We start from the raw sequence: 22,129 nt of genomic DNA, 5'->3' as shown, positions 1-22,129 counted from the left end.
ATAAAAACATGAACTACTTACAATTTTGGTGAGGAACTTCGCAGCTCCTCTGATGTAGGATTTTGACGATTACGTTTGCGATTTAACCTTCCAAGACTCATTGTCCTCTTCAAGGATCCCACAAAAGTGTTTCTATAAAGTGAAAAAAACAACAAAAAGGGTGTCAATACAATACGTGCAAACATAAAATACACCAAAAAGCAAGTGAAATTAAAATATGCAAAATATTCACATCTATTTCAAGGGTCTTTACTTAAGCCATGAGGTACAAGTAGAAATATAAGCTAACACCAAAGAAAAAGTCTACATCAAAAATAATTATAATTTTTTTTTTTTTACAGTTACAAATATATTTTCAATGTTCCATCTCTATGATTGATTTGTTTCAATCTTCTGGGCTATAACTTTTGGGAGAGATTTATTCCTTGTTATAAACTTTACTTGTACCTCAGAGGCCCTAAGTTAAAGCACCACTTGATAAAAATTTACAACAAAAATACCGGAAAACCCTCAGTCACTACATCTACAAAAGGTCATTGTTTTCTTCCCAACAATTAGAAGTAAAGATAGATTTTAATTTACTACTGTTTTTATGAAAATCAGTCCCCTTATGAAACTGAATTGTTTGCCACAAACTTGCAGCAGACTTGCTGCAAGCTTGCTGCAAACAAAAAATTTGCAGGAACACAGAAAATAGTGTTTGCAGATGTTTGCCCCTAGCTGCAAACTTCCGGCAAACATTGCTGCAAGCTTGTGGCAAGTTTGCAGAAACATCAATGTTTGCCGTAAGATTGCCAGAAAGTTTGAAATAATAAAGAATGTTTGCCGCAAGATTGCAGAAAACTTTGAACATTCTATCTATTTGCCGCAAGATTGCAGAAAACTTTGACCATTCTATATGTTTGCCAGAACATTGCAGGAATTACACAATATTGACTGGGCATGCCAAGTTAGAACTTCCTGGATGCTAACAATTTGAAATTGTGGCTAGGTCAATGTTGGTTGTGTTTGGAAATGCATTTCACATGTAAGAGATCAAGGAGGCATTTTGGTTCAATAATATGGGATAATCAGTATGTAATTTTGTAAGTACAAATGATTAATAGAACTTCATGCTTTAATAAAATAATTAATGTTATCATCATACACAATTGAGTAAGCAACTATATATTCATGTATGTGTGATTGAAAAACTTAAGCTATTATAAGTTTTAATTTGTAACTGATGTACTGCACCATCATGATCATGTTTATTAAGATTAAGTTAAATTCTGTAATGCAATTATTACCTAGCTTTATAGTCTCAAAACACATTTGAGATTTTACCTTGATCATTTTTTAATACAGGTATATTATGTCATTTGAGAATGACTCCTGCCCCTTTTTCAAAATTCAAATGCATGTATGTATTTCCTTAAATCTCATGAGTTTGCAAGAATTCTTTCAATGACTGTTTGTATAAAGACAGGAATTGACTTTGTAAAAATGTTGATGTGTAATTTGAAAGAGATAAATTGAATGTGTCTTCACACATGACATTAGTATATGTGTAGTTCCTGCAAGTTTGCCACAAGTTTGCAACAAACATTTGCCGCAAGCTTGCAGCAAATAATTGCTGCAAGCTTGCGGCAAATCTAATTTGCATAATTATGTTTGCAGCAAGCTTGCCGCAAACTTCATTTGCATGGTAAAATGGTTGCGGCAAGTTTGCAGCAAACGTTTGTTGCAAGCTTGCGGCAATGTTTGCTGCAAACTTGCTGCAAATGTTTGACGCAGGGCTTTTTTTTTCGATAAGGGGATCTTTCAGTGAAATAAGATTAAACTACATATAAATCTATATTTCTATTCATATTATCTTATCTATCCTTAAACACAACACTTTTTCCCAAACTTTGACACCTTTCTTCTGATAACTCAAGGTTAGTTTGTTCTTAAGTTTATAAATTATGAAGACTGTTTAGAAACTAATCTCATTTACCATGTCTATTGTATTAAAAATATTCTGACTGCTAGTACAAAGCTTTGAAGTTTCTATCCTTTTATCATTTTTACTCATCATACCAGTCTTTTATCTTTATACAGATAAAGAAAACCTCATTTGAATACCCTATCTAAGTTTTTATGTCCCTTGTTAACATGATAGTATCTAAAGTACAGTATATATAGATAACATAACTACTGTCAAGATTGCTATATAAGTTAATACACAATTCATAGACTATCTTTTTAGGTTAACATAACTTTCTTTATAATTTACCCTGCCCAATAAGTACACAGATATTTTTAGACTGGTTCAGTGCAATGACAGAGGTTCCTAGATGACAACTGTTTTACTGGTTTCTACTCATATTACTTTCAAACTTGTCATTACTTGATGTTACAGCATGAGCATTTGATTAAATAAATGTTTAAGCTTAGTTTGTTAATTATATCTTTGTGCTATGAGTGGTGTGTTTTAAATTACACTTCAAGATTTTTAAATTTAGTACTTTTTGTGAGCTATGAGTCTAAGTCTTCACAGTAATATTATATTTGTGACCTGAGTCAAAGTCATCACAGCAGTAGTACTTTTTGTGAGCTGTGAGTCTGTTTTAGTCTTCACAGTTATAGTACTTTTTTTAAGTCTAAGTCATCACAGCAGAAGTACTTTTTGTGCCCTGTGAGTCAAAGTCTTCACAGCAATAGTCCTTTTTGTGCACTGTGAGTAAGTCTTCACAGTAATAGTACTTTTTTTGTGCTGTGAGTCTAAGTCATCACAGCAATAGTACTTTTTGTGCATTGTGAGTCTAAGTCTTCACAGCAGTAGTACTTTTTGTGTTCTGTGAGTCTAAGTCTTTACAGCAACAGTACTGTTCTATGAGGAGATTCGACAATGGTTGTTAAAACACAAGCCGGCACAAATGTTCAACCATGGAACCCAGTAACATAAAAAAGAGACATTTATACATATGGTCTTCACACAACAGACAAGTGTATGTGCCAAGCTTGTACTTAACCTTCATTCTACTGGATTTTTTTCATTATTAATTTGTGAAGACACAAATAAAGGATTCAGCCAAATTCTCAACATTAGAAAAACACTTAGTCTTTTCAAATCCAATGGCACAAGAATCTGCAGGATTTTTCACTCAAATGTTACTTGCAATGCAGATGACTGATAAACTAGTTGTTCAAGTATCCATACTTCCCAAAGAAATTTGTTTGATAAATTTATAATGCTTATTAACCTTCTAATCAGATAAAAAAAAACATCCTTGTTCATCAGAGATGAAATACTGGTAAGTAAAGATAACATCAACTTTATCCTAATTCAAATACAAATAACAAATATGAAACACTTTTTATAACCTTCATTGTTCATTACTTTCTTTGCTGATATTTCCTCAATTATTCTTTATTTGAATGAATTCATGGTTAAAAGTCATCAAAAAAGAGAATCATTAAGTTTTAAGGCGCATTCTATTTTTGGCAAAACTCTCTTTGAAATAAATAAATGAAATCCAATTATATTCTCTAATACTGTTGAATAAATGAATGTCCGTAATACCTGTAGCCTAGGTAGTAGGAATTAAAGATATCAAAGAGCTTTAATTAAATAATAAAATTTGTAAAAAAATTACCTTAAAATGCATTTGGACTGTCTGCAAAGAAATGCCTCTGACTTTGATTGGCGAAGTGACATCTCCCAAATATTTAATTGCTATGACAGATAATGATTTGATGAGACAGGGTCTATAATCTATATATGTGTATATACAGGAAAGAGGAAACCTAACTGTATCCGTTAGATAACGTCTCTACTTCAACTTGTTCTTAATTTTATTACACCCAAAATTTTAAGGATATTTCATAGATATTATCCATTCGTTTGCTGTGTTTGAGCTTTTGATTTTGCCATTTGATTAGGGTCTTCCCGTATTGAATTTTCAATATTTTTTGTTGTTTTACTTTTTCAAATGCACAAACTACTCTTCTGGTCAACAAATCCAGTAATGACTACAATTAATATTCTAATAATAAAGTCTAGATCTTTGGCCTTTAATCTTATTTTATATACTGTAAGTTTCAGATGGGTGCTTTATTAAGATTTACTCCTATATCTCAATGCTGCAACACAAAAATGTATAGGTGAATTTATGACTAATTTGGAGAAAACTTGCCTCTGGTTTTAGAACCATGGCAATTCAATAAGAAGGTCCGAATAATTGTCTATTAGGTATCTTCTTAAAACAATCATTAACAATTTTACAGATATAACAAGAAAAAGAAACAACAATGTGCAAAGATCATCACAATATCACAACTATAAAATGGCTTCATTACACATGTTACATGTACAAAGGATGTTTGCCAATATGCAACGAATAAAAAACATGGATAATGTCACTATTAGATATGTTCTCTTGGTAGCCAATGGATGTTTAACAATCATCTAACACCAAAACAGATGTATATGATTGAGAATAGAACAGGAAATTATTTACAGTGACATGAAATATTTGGTAGAAACATCTGGTAGACTTATCTTCACCTGGCATGATTCCATGGCATAAAAAGGGACATAACTCTAAATCAATTTACTTAGAAAATCTGAAGAATAAATTTGCAATTTTATAGCTATTTTACAATTTTACTTTTTCTATCACTGCAGATGTGGCCAACAGATAAAGTAGAGGAGTGATGACTAAAATTTAACATAAAGCATTAGCATACAAATGCATTTTTTTCATGACAACTATTGTGCAATACAAACTCATAACTTAAGGATTTTAATCATTTGCAACATCTGCTGAGCACTTCAAATTTCATATCCAACAATAAAAATGTATCCTTTATTTGGTCTTTCTACATCTGAACTAGGCAAATGACTCTGCTCTCTTGGTAACAAAGCAATATATTATACAAAAGACAACATAAATGAGAAATGTATGTGTGAGAGTGCTTACAATGTTGATTTTCCACAATTCTTACATTTCCCAGGGAACAAGTCCCAATAGACATGTCATTTTGGAACCCTTTATAGCCTTGCTGTTTGGTATGAGCCTTCTAAGGCCAAACTTTCACCAATAATTGTTAACTTTTTATACATTTTGACTTGTACGGGAGAGTTGTCTCACTGGCACTCATACCACATCTTATTTATAGTGAGAGGAGGGAAGCATTCTATCAACCAGGTGCTCCGCAGGGTGCAGCTTTATACGACTGCAGAGGTCGAACCCTGAACAAGTTGGGGCAAGTATGGACACAACATTCAAGCTTGATACAGCTCTGAATTTAGATTGTAATCAAATTTTTGGCATAATATGAGTTTCTGACACAAAACAAATGTCAAGATCTTACAAATCTATTGCGCAATATTGTGCAATTAAAGATTTCTTCTTCAAACTTTTCAAAAATTTGGAAAAAAAAAAAAAACTAATACCACCCCCCTTTTTTTGCCTATTAGTCCAAAACCTGACATTTCTTTATACATAATTTATAAGTAGTGTAAAGGAGGTAAATGCAAAACATACACAACATTGTATGTTGCATGTTTTTGAGTTACCTCCTTTACATTGCTTTTAAATTGTCTTAATTGTCCATTGGCCATAAAAACCTAGTTTGTCCCCCTTTTCTGCCCCTAAATTCAAAACATTTTGAGCCATAACCATCCCCTCCCCCCCACCCCAAGTCAATACTAACCATCCCTTCATAGTATGGAAACTTGTGGTATAATTTCAGAGAGATTCATACACTTAAACACAAGTTATTGTTTGAAAATTACAGAAATGCTTATTTTGGGCCCCTTTTTTGGCCCCTAGTTCCTAAACTATTGGGACCATAACTCATAAAATCAATTATAAGCTTCCTTTAGTGGTATTGAACGTTCTGGTAAAAATTTATAGAAATCTATTCACTAAAACTTAAGTTATTGTCCGGAAACTAAATGTGTCTTCGGACGACGACACCGCAGGCAACAATTATTAAATACCAAAATTCTAAGAAAATCTGTCCACGTGGAGACTTTTTCACAGGACACTATTATGTCTGACACAATGACGACATGATAGCATTATAGGACGCAAAAAACTTTTTGCGGTCGTATAAAAAAGGAAGACATTTTTTGTGCAATTCTATTTTTTTTTTAGCAAAAGCTGTCCTTTTGTTAACAATATTTATATCAGAGTTTGGGCAATTGCACCATTTAACCATTTTAATTTATGAAATGTCAGTAACATAATAAATACTGACTATGTAGTATGGGCTTAACTCATTGTTGAAGGCCTTACAGTGACCTATGGTTGTAAATTGGCAATCATACCACATCTTCTTTTTTATAATAAGTGTATTATCAGTAAAAATATCCCTGCAGTTGTGTACAATTATTCCTTACACATTTCAACTTAGACTAAGACTCACGGGAATACTAGTGTGTCAGGATTTTAGGATTTTCAGGAAGCTCTGATTTGTAGATCTTGAGAACAATTTCAAGTGACAGATAGACTCATGGACAGAGGTTACCAGTTTAATACCCCTAGTGAAGACCATGGGTATAAATATACCACAGTATATTCATGAATGACCTAAATGTATGCATTTTACTCAGTATTAGTTGGCAAGGACACAATATACTGAACAATGGTAACACAAAAATGCAGAATTCTTTGTTTCCAACTTAAATATTGATTCCATCAAGGAAGTGCATTATATTTTCAATACATCTGCAAAACTCCATTGTTTGGTTCTTGAAAGACAAGGAATATTTTAAATCCACTAGAATATAGAATATTACAACAAAGCACAAACTTACCCCACAATACATAATGGTCCTCATGACAAGTTACAGATCCATTATCATGAAAAAGTCACACACAGGTAACAGGCTTATTAATTAATTGTCATTACATGGAATCATTACTATTTGTCACTTGACCCCTGTTTTAGACCAAATGGTTGGTACCAATAGATATTTTTATACATGATGGATTAGTCCATTCATAACAAAAAGGAGTACTACCCTTATTGTGAAAAAGACACAACTAGTCCGACCTAATTTTTTAAATTTCATATTGATTTTTTGTGCCAAGACTTATCCTATTCATTTCAGAATAATAAATAGTCAAAATTATTCATTTCTTTATTGATATGACCAATAGAAATAATCGAAGTTCTGAACCAACTAAAGATTCTCAAACGATTAGCAAAAAGACGATTGAAAAAAAAATTCTATCATATTTTTTCTTATCAAAAGTTTTATGCCAATGTTATTCTTGTCCTCATTTCACAAAAATCCTCCCTAGAAAAAATACTTTTAATCATAAGTTTTTTGTGAAAAGAGCCCTTGACCTTTCACCAGTATCATCTTCCAAACCATCCATCAGTTGTAATTAACACCTAATATTATCTCTCTGCCAATATATTAAAAGTTTATTTTCCTATCATATCTCTTTTTTTATATAATTCTTAGGGGAATCCCACATTATAAATATTGGACTGAGCATCTGAGACTGGGAGAAAAAGCAAGGGGCATCGCCTGATACAAGATGTATCTAATACATTTGTACACTCTGACTCATCCTTCTAAAAATATCAAAATATATTAAAATTATTATATAAAACAAATTCATGTTTATACTCATAATTACTAGAAATTCTTACATATAACTTTCCCCCAATATTTACCTTTCCATTATTATCTTTTGTGCCCTTGTCCACATTGCAGAAGGTGGCACAGTTTGTCTATACCGGAGAGAATTTTTTCTTATCCTAATATAAGCAACAGAGCTTTTTCTCCTCTGAGAACCTGAACTTTTACGTTGATGAGTAACAGAACTTTTTCGTTGACGTGTAAAAGAGTTTTGTCTCTGTTTAATTACTGATGGTCTCCTTCCTGAAGTATCAAATCTTTCAAACTTTCCTGATTTTTTTCTCCCGATTTGAAAGCAATATGGGAATTTTTTCCTACCCATTTTCAGATGTTTTTGATGATAAAAAAAAAACAATATTTGGCCACCAGAACACAAAAATATCTATATCAAATCTCAAATAAAGCTCATGAGCAGAAATTGAAATAACTTCTCTAGCGAATACACAAAAAATGCATTCATTTAAAAGGATGTAATTTGTATATTGTTAAATCTTGAGATTAAGCTATGACAAAGATCCTGTTAGAATCCATTTATAGAATTAACTGTATGCACTTCACTGTTCCTGCCAACAGTTGTAGGGGTGTTAATCTCAAAAATATTTACTGCAAACAGGATCTAAAATTAAATTTTTCTAAAAAAAAATATGGTATATTGTTTACCACATAAATTAATTCCTTTATTTCTTGTCGTTTTCAAATGAAAAATATATACAAAACAAAAATATAAAAATTATAAGTTGGGACAACAGTATTAAATTAATTAAAACAAGGGTAAAACTATATGGCACTGACACCTTCTTTGTGGGGCCATGAAAAATAACCTCTTATTTTTTGAAGAATTTTATGATATGTAAAAAAAGATTTTAAGATAAATTGGAAAGTTTTTACATCTGACAAAGCAGTTTAGGTTTAACTCATTGTTGAAGGCCATACAATGATCTTAACTAGTTAACTTATATATCTGTATATATTTCATTTGTTCTCTGGTGAAATGTCTCATTGGCAATCATACTACATCTTTTTTTTAATTTATGAAGCCTTCATGAAAACAGTTCAGTCTTAAATTATATTAAAAAAATGTCAATATTTATGTACTAGTTTACTATAAATAAGCTTTATATCAAGTTTTTGTCACACATCAACAGATTTTTTAATTTATTTGTATTTGTGACATAAGAACTACAGGTAAGTTGTCCATCATTAAAATGACAAGAAATAGTGGTTTTCATGACTTAGTTTTATATAATATTTAAAATTATTATTCATTGTGAGGTTTATTTCATCATTACTATTCACGGTGTACTCTTCATGACTCTCGCTTTCCTCACGTTATATTCTCATTACATATTCCACGAAATTTTGCTGATAGTGTACATGAAGGCACCATCCATCATAAAATTTATTATATTTATTTTTTTCCTGACAAGATATTGCTATAATGTAAATTTGGAAAATCTTTTGACTGGATGTTATTTTCTCTTGACTGGATTAAGACAAGCTCAAAACCAACATAAACTAAAAGACAGAGCGCATATGTACTTATCACAAGTTGTCTTTAATTAGAACAAAAATATGTGTTCATACTACGTAAGGACATCATGAAAGACTTCCATATACCATGCACATGTTTAGTGGACCAAGATCTAGATCAGAATCCAAAAATTCTATATAGTTACAAGGTTCATATCATAAGAAACATGTGAACTTATTTTCAAGTTGAAATGGTTCAAACTTCATAATAAACTACCTCTACCTCATATGAGAAAACATAATGACCCCTTCTATGATGGGAGGGGGTAAACTATTTTGGTTTTACTCTCCAAATTTTGACCTGATTTAATTTTGTAGATATTCTGTGAATAATTGAAGGTTGGACAATTTTTGTGTATTGGTTCCATAATTATTTTTTTTTTTGCCACGAATGATCCATACAGCCTAAGGGAGAGAACTTTGTTTTACAAACATTATAATAAGTTGCAATGTGTTAATAAAGCCTGCATCAGAAACCATAGTGTTGTTTTCACACATCATGCAACATATACTTACGATTCATGGTCAGATAAATTTGATGCTGCTCTCTTTCTATCAATCTTTTCTAACTTTGTCACACTTTTTGTTCTTTTTAAATTCCCTTTAAATCCTTTCCGGATAAAGAAGTTCTGTAAAATAAATATCATAATAGTGTTTATCATTTAATAAACTTCCAATGGATAGATTACTCATTTGACAGACCATACATACTCTAAAGTCAAATTATCGTCAAAATCAAAAGATAGGAAAAATTTTGCACTTTTTTTAATAAATTGATGATGTATCAGCAGTTACCAAGTTATACACAAGTTAATCACTAGTTTATAATTCTATTCGAGTTATATATGGGTTAACCAATGATTTTCAAATCTGTTCGAGGTATAGAAAATAGTAAACCAAATTTTTACTTACACTTATTTTCAAATATGATGGATATTTAGACCAGAACCCTATACTTCACCCACTGATCAACATATGGACAACATTCCATCTACATAATTTTTACTTACATGAACATATTACAATATACAATTGATCAAACATAAATAAAATTTTTCTTGTTAAACAAAGTTAGCAAGGAAGAATCAATAAATCCCACTTTATTTAAATACAAGGTTTCAAATTATATCATCATTTTATAACAGACCATTAAAAAATCAATCTTAAATTTTTACTAATTAGTAGTTTGATATTTCAATATTTAACTTTCATGTTAATGGCTTTATTATAATTGCATGCATTTGTTATCTTCAACGGAACATAGAAAAAAATTATAGAATGAATATTGCATCAATCTTTAATTTTCCGTGCAAAGTTAGTTAAAATAAAGAATTTAACTAAAGTTTGATGGGTAAAGTACTAGTAGTACAAAAACTATTCACAAAAAAAAAATCGTTTGAAATTCAACCCAAGATTTTCTGATTCATTATCTATGTATGCAAAGTTTGAAATTATAGAACATTGTAGCAATGAAGAAAATGTCAACATGAGAAAGGTAATCCTGTAAGGTATAATGCAATGAACTGTTCTTGTCTAACACCAGGGTCCTTTATACAAAGTTGTTCAATTGCTGATTAATTATTATCATTAGTTTAATGTCCAGTGTCAAATATCTCATACATACTTAGTTTAAGAGTCAATAAAATAAAAGGTTCTGTAGATTGGGCTAGGCAGAATCAAGAGTACAGTTTTGAACTAATATTGTTAAAAGAGAGATAGAAATTTGTCTTTCAGCAGGGCCTATATGAGTTCTCAATTTTCTTTGGCACTTTAAAGCATGGCACTCTCCAACCAGAAGGCATCAGAAGTAATGTTAACATTCCAATTGGACATGGAATTGCAAATCCTGTCCACAGAACATTGGTCTTACTGGGGGACATATATAGTATACCCTAAGAGTCACCCTTAAGGACCATTGGATACTATAACAACAGCAGTTTCACAGGCCTAATTTTAGTCCTTAGATCATTCCACACAACACAATGGAAAAACCAAATGTACTTTCAAATATCATAAATCTGAAAATTATGATTCAATTCAGTTTTTGACAAAAGATACAATACTTTTGTTTGACCAACTTTTCTGAATCATATCCTAAAGAAAACTATTTTTAAGAAATGACGACCATGTTTAAAGATATATAAAACATTTCTAATTGAGGAATTAGGTAACCTTTAGGCAATTTATAACCCATTATTTAAAAAAAATGACACATAAAAATTTAAATATTTATTGAAATCTATAATTTTCTATAATGTGTGGCTGAAATGACTAAAAACAAACTATAACTGATCTTGAAGAATGTCAAATGACTCTTTAAATGTCTTAAATTTTAATGCAAGTTCAAGTTTTCGAAAGTTAATTCATTTACAGATTTAATTACAAATGATATTAACTTAACAAGTAACACCTGGATAAATATTAGAATATTTTAAACATATTAAAAGAAAATAAAATCCATTTCATTTGACATTTGTGGTAACAAAATCACTTATAATCAAATATCACAACAAAAAGTCAAGTCCTATGTCTTTTATATTACATTGAAAATCAATTTAATATTTGATGTGTTAACCTCTGCCATAAAAAGAAGTTTTGTTGAAAAATATTGAAAAAGTACTAAACAATACACATATCTTTTTTATTCACACAGTAAAGAACACTCCTGCATTAAAGTATATGTATTATTGAGAGTCATTTGAAAAAAAAACATAATTTTCTAGGGGCTTTTTCCAACTTTAAAAAGAAAAAATTAAAAACAGAAAATTAAAGGGGTGGTGGGAAGGGGGGAGGGGGTGTTGGACCTTTATCTTGACTCTGGGATCAGGTGTTTTTAAGCTCAGGATTTCGGGATTGATCCTTTCGGGTTCCCTGAAAATAAAATTCTAATTTCGGGATGTCAGGATTTATATATTTTTTTTTAATTCAGGACCTTTCATGTTTTTGAGCCCGGAATTTCGGGATCAGGGCCCCTCGGACTCCCCTAATTAAAGCATAAGGGGAGAAATAGACAATCGTAAAGAAAGTTTGTTAACAAGTTATAATATGTTATACCTCTATAGTGTCAATAGTGTCAATAACTTTTTTTATACTTAAATTATATGTCTGTGTAATGATAAATTAAGAGTTGTTTACTTTATATGCAGGTGCATATCAAAGACAATCTGCCCTGCCAAACATGTACCAAAATACCACTGAATGAAAGGTTTCTAGATTAAGTTTTACTACTAATGACACCTATATCATAAAAGATGATCTGATCTCTAACCTAAATTCACAAGTACAAAAGTGACATCATGACGTCATGAATTCAACAAAATATTCTGCATAACTTAAAGGTCTAATTGTGGTCCAATGGCAACATTGGTACATACATTATCATATTCTTAAATATTTATCAGTTGATATAAGATAAAACTGCTGTAAAAAATAAATAAAAAAGGACCGAATCACCACAATACATAGACAATGAATACACTTAAACTTGGAACCTTGTCAAATGGTTGAAGTAAATAAACAGTAAAGATTTAGTACTATGTAAACTTATAATCATCAAACAGTCAACATATTTGTCATGATGATTCAACTTTTTAAACATTTTTTGTCTCTAATAAAATCTTTAAAATCATAATAAAAGGGAGATAAATTATACTAACAAACCATATTCACTATAATTCAATTTAAGTTATCTCCCTTTTTCTATACTTATTTAGCCAGGATTAACTCTATCAAATGAAAATATCTTCTTTGAGCATTCTTACACATGAAAAAGAGAACTTTCACAAATAGATGTAAATATACAATTAATAAGTAAAGTCACGAATCCCGACCCCAATATTTAAATTAAATTCATTTAAAATTCCAGCTGATTTTAATAATAAGTAAATATTTATAAGGATCTACTTATAGTGTTAATGAACTTGTGTTTTAACAGCTATTTTGGTGGACACAGTAATTACAACTATTTTGGAAGATGTAGTTGATCTTAAATACTTACAGCTATTTTGGATGGTGTAGATGAACTTGTTTATTTACAGCTATTTTGGACGGTGTAGATGAACTAGTATACTTACAGCTATTTTGGATGGTGTAGATGAACTAGTATAGTTACAGCTATTTTGGATGGTGTAGATGAACTAGTATACTTACAGCTATTTTGGATGGTGTAGATGAACTTGTATACTTACAGCTATTTTGGACGGTGTAGATGAACTAGTATACTTACAGCTATTTTGGACGGTGTAGATGAACTAGTATACTTACAGCTATTTTGGACGGTGTAGATGAACTAGTATACTTACAGCTATTTTGGACGGTGTAGATGAACTAGTATCCATACTGTCTGTTTGATCTACAGCATTAACTAGTGGCACACTACCCCTGCGCTCATTGGGTATCTTTTCATAAGAAGCATCTACAAAAATACAAAATGTTTGATTTTTAATGTTTTGTTGAAAGCTTTTTTCAATTATAAAAATCTTTAAAGATGTTCATTAACATCTTTTTTAAGGTCAACTTGGAATCATTATTGTACCAATTAGCAAGTTTCATACGTGCAATATTCCTGTGTATATTCAAAGATCTGGGTTGAAAACTGAAGTGTTAATTATATACAAAATGTGTATTGTCTTTCGAGCATTTTGCTTACAATAACTCATTTCAAAAGTCTGGGGGAAAATCTTAAACAATTATATGATAGAAGCTAGGTGTACAACTTCAATATGTGTGCAATAATTCTGTGAAGGATATTGAAGGATAAATTGAAGTGATACCATCCCATAGAGTAAGCTGTTAACTCATTTGTTGGATGTTCTTTTTCAATTAAAATTAAGACTGTTTACAGCATCTTATTTTTGTATAACGATTTACAAAACTTTTTTAAATTAGAACTAAGATTGAGTGGTTTTGTGATCTTCATGAATACATTTATACCTGCAGTTTTAGTAAGCATGGTTACAGTAAAAAATCATCACTGCCATAGAAAAATTGTGTGGGGTACTAAATGCAAAATCAGCCAAAAACAGACTTGAATGGTTAACAACATTGCGAAAAATTTCTCAACATTTGGTACATGAATTCAATATCAGAGACATCTTTGTTAGCCAAGGGTTACGGTCCAGTAGCCTCCTCTCCAGAGAGATGGTAACTGGACCATAACCCTTGCCTAGCAAAGATGAATCATAGCCTGAATCTTTAACCTGGAACTCATAGGAATATTAAAGTTTTCAAAAATAAGGAATACTCATTAATGATTTTATTTTTATTGCCTTTTGTACAACTTGTGTTGCTGATCATATTGGTTGTTTACACTCTCACACTATTCACCAGTCTGAGAGTTATTGCCACAAGCTCAAACATGAGTCAAAATAATTGAATGGCAACTACTAAAAGATGTCAAATTGATTATTTCTAAATTATTGTCTTATTTTATTTTCTGATAACTTTGGCTGTTTTCAATTTCCTTGTATCTACTAAAACTTGTGGCAAAAACAAGGGGGAAAAAGATATACATGTATAAGAAATTCCAGTGAAGATATACAACTCCTACAAGGAATTGATAGATATTTTCATCAGATTGACTTGATCATTTGCATATTTTGTCATGTGCTGTTTTAGATATCTCTCTATTTATTATACCGCTAAAAGGCTTGTAAAGTCAGCAATTTATTTCTCAAAATTGAACCTTCTAGATGGGGTGAGGACTATAGAGTACAATAAGTTACACTTAAGTTATTGTCTGGAAATCAAATGTTTATTTATTCGGAGGACAACGGCGACTACAACGACATCATAGACATAGAAATCATCATCTTCGCTAGCCAAGGGTTACGATCCACTCCCGCTCTCTTCAGTGAAGAGAGCGGGAGTGGATCGTAACCCTTGGCTAGCGAAGATGAGAAATCATACGAACCCAGAAAAAAAATTTGCGGTCATATAAAAATTTGGAATATCAACGTTTGAGATTAAATAAAAAAAATTACACTTAGATTACACTTATGGTTACTGGCATTGTAACTTATCTGTCATGGTTATTGACATTGTATATAAACAACAAAAGGATATGGTCAAGCATTTATACTATAAAAAAAATCTATATAATACAAAATATATCTTAATATATTTTTTCACAAAAGAGGCACAATTTATAGTCAAATCTGTGAAAAATTCAAATCAAACCTGTATGTTTTTGGTCAATGACCTTTTGTAATAAACAGTTGGAACATGAGTACATTTGTGTTTGTCCTGTTTGCTTTGACCAGTAGCTTAAAAAATTATAAAATGAAAGTAACATTTTATAAATCAAATGCATCCATAGGGTTTCTATGCGTTAGACTTCATCAAGAATGCTCAAACCAAAAAAATTGAAAACAATCATGTACCAGTAGAATGAATTAAAAACATTTAGAGCAATATTGTAAATTTGTATACCCTTCTCCTCCCAAAATGTGTATTAGATTGTATAATGAAAACCTGAATAAAAGTTAATAAATATATGTGGAAAAGAAGCACGATTCAAGAGAACTTGTTTTCTTAAATATCCCAAAGTTATAAAAATCAAAAAGGAGCTCTTTAGCATATATTTATATCTAAATATTGTTTTTACTTGACATTAAAAAATTAATCTAGACTGTCCAATTGTTAACTCAACAGTCAGACAATGATATACATGTACCACATAATACCTTTTATTGTTGACAAGCATAATCTATAAAGTAATGGTGGAGCCAAAAGTTGACAACAATAGAATAAAAAGATGGTTTACTTTATACCAAGACTGTCACACGTAGGATTAGGATTAAGAAAGGAACTATCCATTTATCAATCTATGAAACTGTCACACAGGAGTATTGAAATAAGCATCAAATTTGTTACCCATAAACTTCATCTCTGTATACACCTTGAAAGTCAGTTAACTTTTGTCATAAAAATAGTTTTTTTCTTAATCTTGACTTACAAGTTACAACACTATAAAATAGGATTACTCCTACTTAATAAAAGTACCGGTAATTATTAATGTGGGCTGATCAAATTACAAAAATGTATTTAAATAATTAATAACTGTCACTTAAAAAAGTATACAACACAAACCAGTTTGTATATAGAGTGGAGAAAGTGTCCAAGATGCTGTTTTCCGTTTCAGGTATATATCTGGTAGGTATATATCATGGACTTCATCTAATTTCAGTCGTTTAGATGGAATTCCTTTTGAATTTCTTTTGAAGCATTTGTTGAAACAATTCATTTTGAATTACCACTCTTCCAATGTTAAAAATCCACACAATAAGTTATATCTTCATTCTATTCCTGAATTAGCACACCTAAATTTCAGCCCTTCATTTTTTCAAGACATGCAATGCATTTTAAAATCAAACTTTAATGTGGTGTACATTAGTAGACCGTTTTGATGTCGTAAGATACACGATTGTCATCATTAATCACATTCTGTCCTCACACCTTTTAAATTTTTAAAATTTGACCACAAAAATATCCATTAAATTTAATTTCCTTAATTTTTTTTTATAACTCTTACTTTGATTTAAATGTAAAGTTATCTATAATCGATTTTACAGTTTTATCCATCCATAAACATTTGTATAGACAATCTGGTCTCCAGACATCACATTTTCACTTTTTTTTTTCTAAATATGTCTTTTTTTGTATCCTTATGAGACACCCATTTCCTGATTAATTTCAATATGCAAATCTTTTTTTAAAACTGAACAACTTCTAACTTAAGTATCCTTTTTATATTGATAAGTCCTGTTTAGTATATCGTCCATATTAACTAATCCAAATAATCTAATATTCCCTCATATACCAAATGAAGAATTAAAAATAATGCAAACTTCCTTAAAAAAATATTCACTGTGAAAGGTACATATGAAATTTGGTATAACTAGTTGCATGTTTGTATAAATAGCACAATGAAATCCACCTTAATTCAGTTACGATTTATGGCCTCAAAAGCAAACATTAGACTATCCCCAATTAGTGATTTACGAAATTACAGGTATTAAATGCATATAACTGCAGTGGTATGTTACGGATAAATAAACAAATATATCGGTGTCAAATATCGCATATTTTCCATGGACTGCAATGAAAGATTATGAATTCTGGGTATTGATCCTTGCTTGGATGACATCAGCCTCCTAAACTGTCCGCTGAAAGTTTTTGTTTTTTTTAAATTGAATTTACTTGAAGAATTTGAAACAAAACAATAGGAAAACGTTTAGAATAATTTGGAAAAAAATGGAATTGAGTGAATAATTGGATCAATAGAGCTATGTAAGGTCAATGTCTATAACATGTATAAGGATATTGTTCACCCACTACTGAAATATTTATATAATCCTATTGTGTATAATAAAACTGCATATAAATGGTTTACATTCATTTATATTGGTTTGGTATTTATATAATGGTCATGAATTCTGACGTGATCAGTTTTTTCATTTAACCAGTCAGCTGCTGCTTACAGATGAAATGGAATACTAGAGTGGGGTGCTCATTTTTGCCATATCTTTCCATGTTTTCTTTGGTTTATGTTCAGGTCTATATGTTTTTGAAGTATACTGATATGTTTGTTTTGAGAAAAATCATCTGAAAAGTTGGATTAAAGGGTGTTTGAAATTTCCTAATGTTTTGTCAACGGGGGACACATATTCACCGTTTTTACACATCTAATTTAAACCAAATAATTGCAGCTTTAAAAAATATTTATCAAATAAATTTCATTATAGATAAATAGCAGACATTTGAATGGTGTAAAAAAACTGAAGTTTAGGGCAACAAGTCACAGAATTACTAAGAAATACTTCTTTTAAATCGTATTTTTCATTCAGGAAATTGGCTGAAAATCGTTGTCAATTTTTCGGTCCTTTGCAGTAAGTGCCGAAATTTAGTCTCATTTTCAAAAATAATCATATTTGTTATAAAAATATAATTTACCGGCATATTTCTTCCATTTCAACCATCCTTTGAAGTTTTTACACCTCAAAATCGTAAAACGGCAAAATTGTGTCCATGGCGAATGAGCGCCCCACTCTAGTACTACTAGTAGAAAAACATGCATGTCAACAGCTTTGACATAGAAGATATTTATACTTTAATAGTTATTCTACACAACTCATTTGAAGTATTTAAAGTTCAGGCCTTTTAGTCATAAAACTTTACTCAGTACATGGGAGTATAAAATGTGTGCCCTAAACACAAAATACCGTATTTTGATTGGTTGATTATTGAGCCTGTTTCAAAACCTTACCACAAAGTTTTATGACTGTAAGCCCAGATCTCAGAAGCAAACACAATAAGGGAATTCACCTAGAAAAAGGGAGATAACTCATAAAGGGCAAAATAAAGGGGATTAACTTAGAAAAAGGGAGATAATTCATAAAAGACACATGGGGTTCGTGTTGTTTATTCTTTAGTTTTCTATGTTGTGTCATGTGTACTATTGTTTTTCTGTTTGTCTTTTTCATTTTTAGCCATGGCGTTGTCAGTTTGTTTTAGATTTATGAGTTTGACTGTCCCTTTGGTATCTTTCGTCCCTCTCTTAAGGGGATTCACCTAGAATAATCTTTTAGAGAAGACATTACTAAGTTAAAAACTTGTGTATAATCCATTTGTCATTTTTGAGCAATAAAATACATTTAAACTAATCTTGAATAAGGGAGATACTTTATAAAAGCCACATTAAGGGGATTCACCTAGAATAAGGGAGATAATTCATGAAAGCCACTGGTACTTTGTGTCAAACACTTTCATAAATATAACCTGTAATTTTTTTTAAGTAATATAGATTTTAATTCTGCATAAGATAAATGCTTCAAAGCATTAATGACATGGCTGTTATAAGAATCCTGATTTGGAAAGTTATTCCCCATTACAAATGGTACATCTTTAACTCTGATTGTATGTATACATTATACATTATACAACCTATATATTTCTCTCTTTTTATTCCAAGAAGACAATTTTTCTTGTTTTAATAAAAACAGTCACTTTCCCTGATAATTAATTATCTTACTTTTTTCCTATGATTTGTCCAGATATCAATATCCTATCTATGTTTAATTACCAAAACCTTCAAATTTCTAGATTTAAGATTAAAGTCAACTATTGAATAACAAGAGATTCAAATGCAGCAGCTGGGAAGCAGTGTATTAACTAACTGATCTGTTAAGAATTAGAGCAGGTAAAATACATACAACACCTTTAGGTAAAACTACATTGTATTATAGATTATAAATTCATCCACTACTAAACATTATTATACAAAACCTTGAAAAGGTGTTGAAATTTAGACCCTAACACAATCTTAGCACCAAGACTTTTAGACTTTTGCCTTCTGTATAATATCTTTTATGGCACCTCAGATAAATTTAGACATTACGATTGGTTGAACACTGTCAGATGGTGACCCCCTATGGATAGTAGTTTAAATATGGGGTTGATGACGTCATGCAAACTTTTAATGGTGATGTCATCTATTAATGTTTTTGTGTTTCATTGCTTATTTTTATACATAACTTAGCCAGAAAAGTCCCATGTGTGATAAATTAGTTATATGGCCTCGACCTCTATGGATCCATAGCATTGATAGGGGGTTATTAGCAAACCATATAACTTTTGATACCAACTATGAGTAAAAATCCTTTCCAAAAAGAACCTCATTGCATGTAGACTTAATAAATAGCGGTATGCTTTCTATACCTACCTTTATTGAATAATCCCTTTAAAAACCTTATAAGCCACATGATGCTGTATTACTGATCGTAGAAAAATTGTCAATGTAAGTTTAGGGTACTCCTGTATTTGGAATACACATCTTGAATGATAACCACATCTTAAGAGTGTAACTTATAGCCAATGCAATAGTCAAAATCAACAATTATAATAGTCCTCCAAATAGAATGAACACTGATGCTAATTTTTTTTCTAAACAAAACCTAATCTTCACATTCTAATATTCCTCCTCATTTTATAATTAATTTTATTTTTCAGGACCTGACCAGTGATTTCAGTCACTATACTAATAACTTTTTGGCTGGTCTCCTATTTACAAGTTATCTTTCACTATTTCATCTCTTTCTTGTATCCATTATCAAGATTTTCTTGTTTTTGTTACATTATGATGAAAACAATTAAATCCAACATGTTTGCTCATTTAGTAAAAGAAATCTGTTATTCTGTGGTAATGATGAGGTGTCAATAATTCCCACTTCCAATACATAAACACAGTTAGCATATCTTATGTCAAAACAATTCTCAATGATAAGGAGAAGGTATTAGAACAAATCCACTCATTTGTTTCCAAAGCAAATATCCATATTATTTTTGGCTTTTTAGCTGTTATTAATTTGCTGATTAAATACTCAGGTGTCTTTTATAACCTTAAGCTAGAGAGTTAAAGAGGTAGCTTACTTGTAGCTTACAAAGAAGGGAACACAGTCAATTTCCAGGCCTCTGTCCTGAACACAGTTTGAAAACAGTAAAAAAGTAAAAGTTCATTGAACTTGGAGCATCACATAAATACACCTCTAGCTATATGTGTTGTTTTTTTTTACAAAAATAATACCAATCCTTAAAAAGAAATGGTATCTAGTTTACAACCTGGTTCCAATAATATAACTTTATCATCCACTTATTTCTCATTTAATTTGATGCTTGGATTATTTCTAAGCTTTTCCAATTCAACAGCAGAGTGTACATCAGCTTGTGGAAATTGAACAAATATCTCTTTACCCTAACAAGTCTATAAATGTCCTTGAATGTAATGTCAAAGATCATATCATTGTAAGTTCAGAGGGAAGCCACATTATAACATGGCAACAATGCCGAATGCAAGAAAATCAAACCTCTTTTTCTCTTCCTTTTATTCATCACCTAGAAATGGTAGATTAGGTCCTGAATCCTAGACAATTGCAAATCTCAAAATCAAAAGTAGTTAAGAATGATAAGTTTGATGATATATTGCTCCTCAATGTCATACATGTAACTTATCAACCATTCCCAAGATACAAGACTTTTGGCAAACAAAATAATTATTTGTGCATTAAGACATCAATTTCCTGATTCATAGTTTATGAATATTCATTCATATCTTTCACTGCCAAACATTCAATATTCTCTATTGCTGAAAGCGATTAGTATGGGTGCCAGAGATTGGTGATTGTCAATTCTATTCCAAATATTCCTTCATTTATAATACCAAGGTAAAAAACACTTTAATCGATAACAAACTGATATGCAGCATGTCTGCAAGGCTTCTAGCTTATTTTTGCCAATCTATGGTCATGTCCTCACTATCTTTTGATTGCAGCAAAGATGACTGCAAGGCTTCTAGCTTATTTTTACCAATCTATGAACAAGTCATGTCCTCACTATCTTTTGATTGCAGCAAAGACTAAGCAATCACAGAAAAATTATCCTTTCCAGCAGTTTTAGTCACCATTTTCCTTAGATCAATCTGTTCTTTTCATAAAAACTATAACGGCACACTATTCAACTTTTTTTAAATTAAGACTCATGTATTTGGAACTGTAACTGACCAGATTTGACACTTTTTTTTTAATCCCACCCCCAAAATTGTACTTGTACAGAATCATTATATCTAAAAACTGACAATGTTGATATATTCATCAAACTGCTAGAATACAGTCTCCATTATAATACATTAAGTGAATGTTCAGATAAAACAATTGGTTTTACATGTTCCAATGTCACGGTACTTTGATGTGCTGCTTCGGGAACAAACACTGAGTCATATGAAAAACACAACACTTGGATTTATGCAATTATCAAATCCAGTTAGGCTGAGAACTGTCAATCAGATCATACTAAAATCCTATTAGAATATTAATATTGCAAAAGTTTGTCACAAATTGATAACAGAACGTCTCCAAAATTTGATTATGATTTTTCAAGGTCCAAAGTAGCAATTTGAGTTTGTTAATATTGTGTGGTAAG

The 22,129-nt window shown here is 30.8% G+C and overlaps 1 protein-coding gene across 15 annotated transcripts in view; it reads right to left on the bottom strand.

The window, feature by feature from the left end:
• Positions 1-22,129, bottom strand: part of LOC139512688 (ras GTPase-activating protein nGAP-like) — a 114,728-nt gene that overhangs the window by 43,536 nt on the left and 49,063 nt on the right. For 5 of the 15 annotated variants that reach the window (XM_071300495.1, XM_071300498.1, XM_071300497.1 and 2 more), the window contains 3 exons: positions 13,459-13,571; positions 9,674-9,786; positions 22-132 (listed from right to left, as the gene is read on the bottom strand). In XM_071300495.1, coding sequence (XP_071156596.1) covers positions 22-132; positions 9,674-9,786; positions 13,459-13,571 — 337 coding nt within the window. Of the gene's footprint in view, positions 1-21; positions 133-3,620; positions 3,743-6,790; positions 6,885-7,662; positions 7,965-9,673; positions 9,787-13,458; positions 13,572-16,246; positions 17,419-19,877; positions 21,075-22,129 lie in introns of those variants that run through there. The other 10 variants (XM_071300496.1, XM_071300503.1, XM_071300508.1 and 7 more) reach the window with 7 other exon arrangements.

The sequence above is a fragment of the Mytilus edulis genome, chromosome 2 (assembly GCF_963676685.1).
Source record: "Mytilus edulis chromosome 2, xbMytEdul2.2, whole genome shotgun sequence".
NCBI classification, from domain to species: Eukaryota; Metazoa; Mollusca; class Bivalvia; order Mytilida; family Mytilidae; genus Mytilus; species Mytilus edulis.
This window is presented reverse-complemented; position numbering and strand designations above follow the sequence as displayed.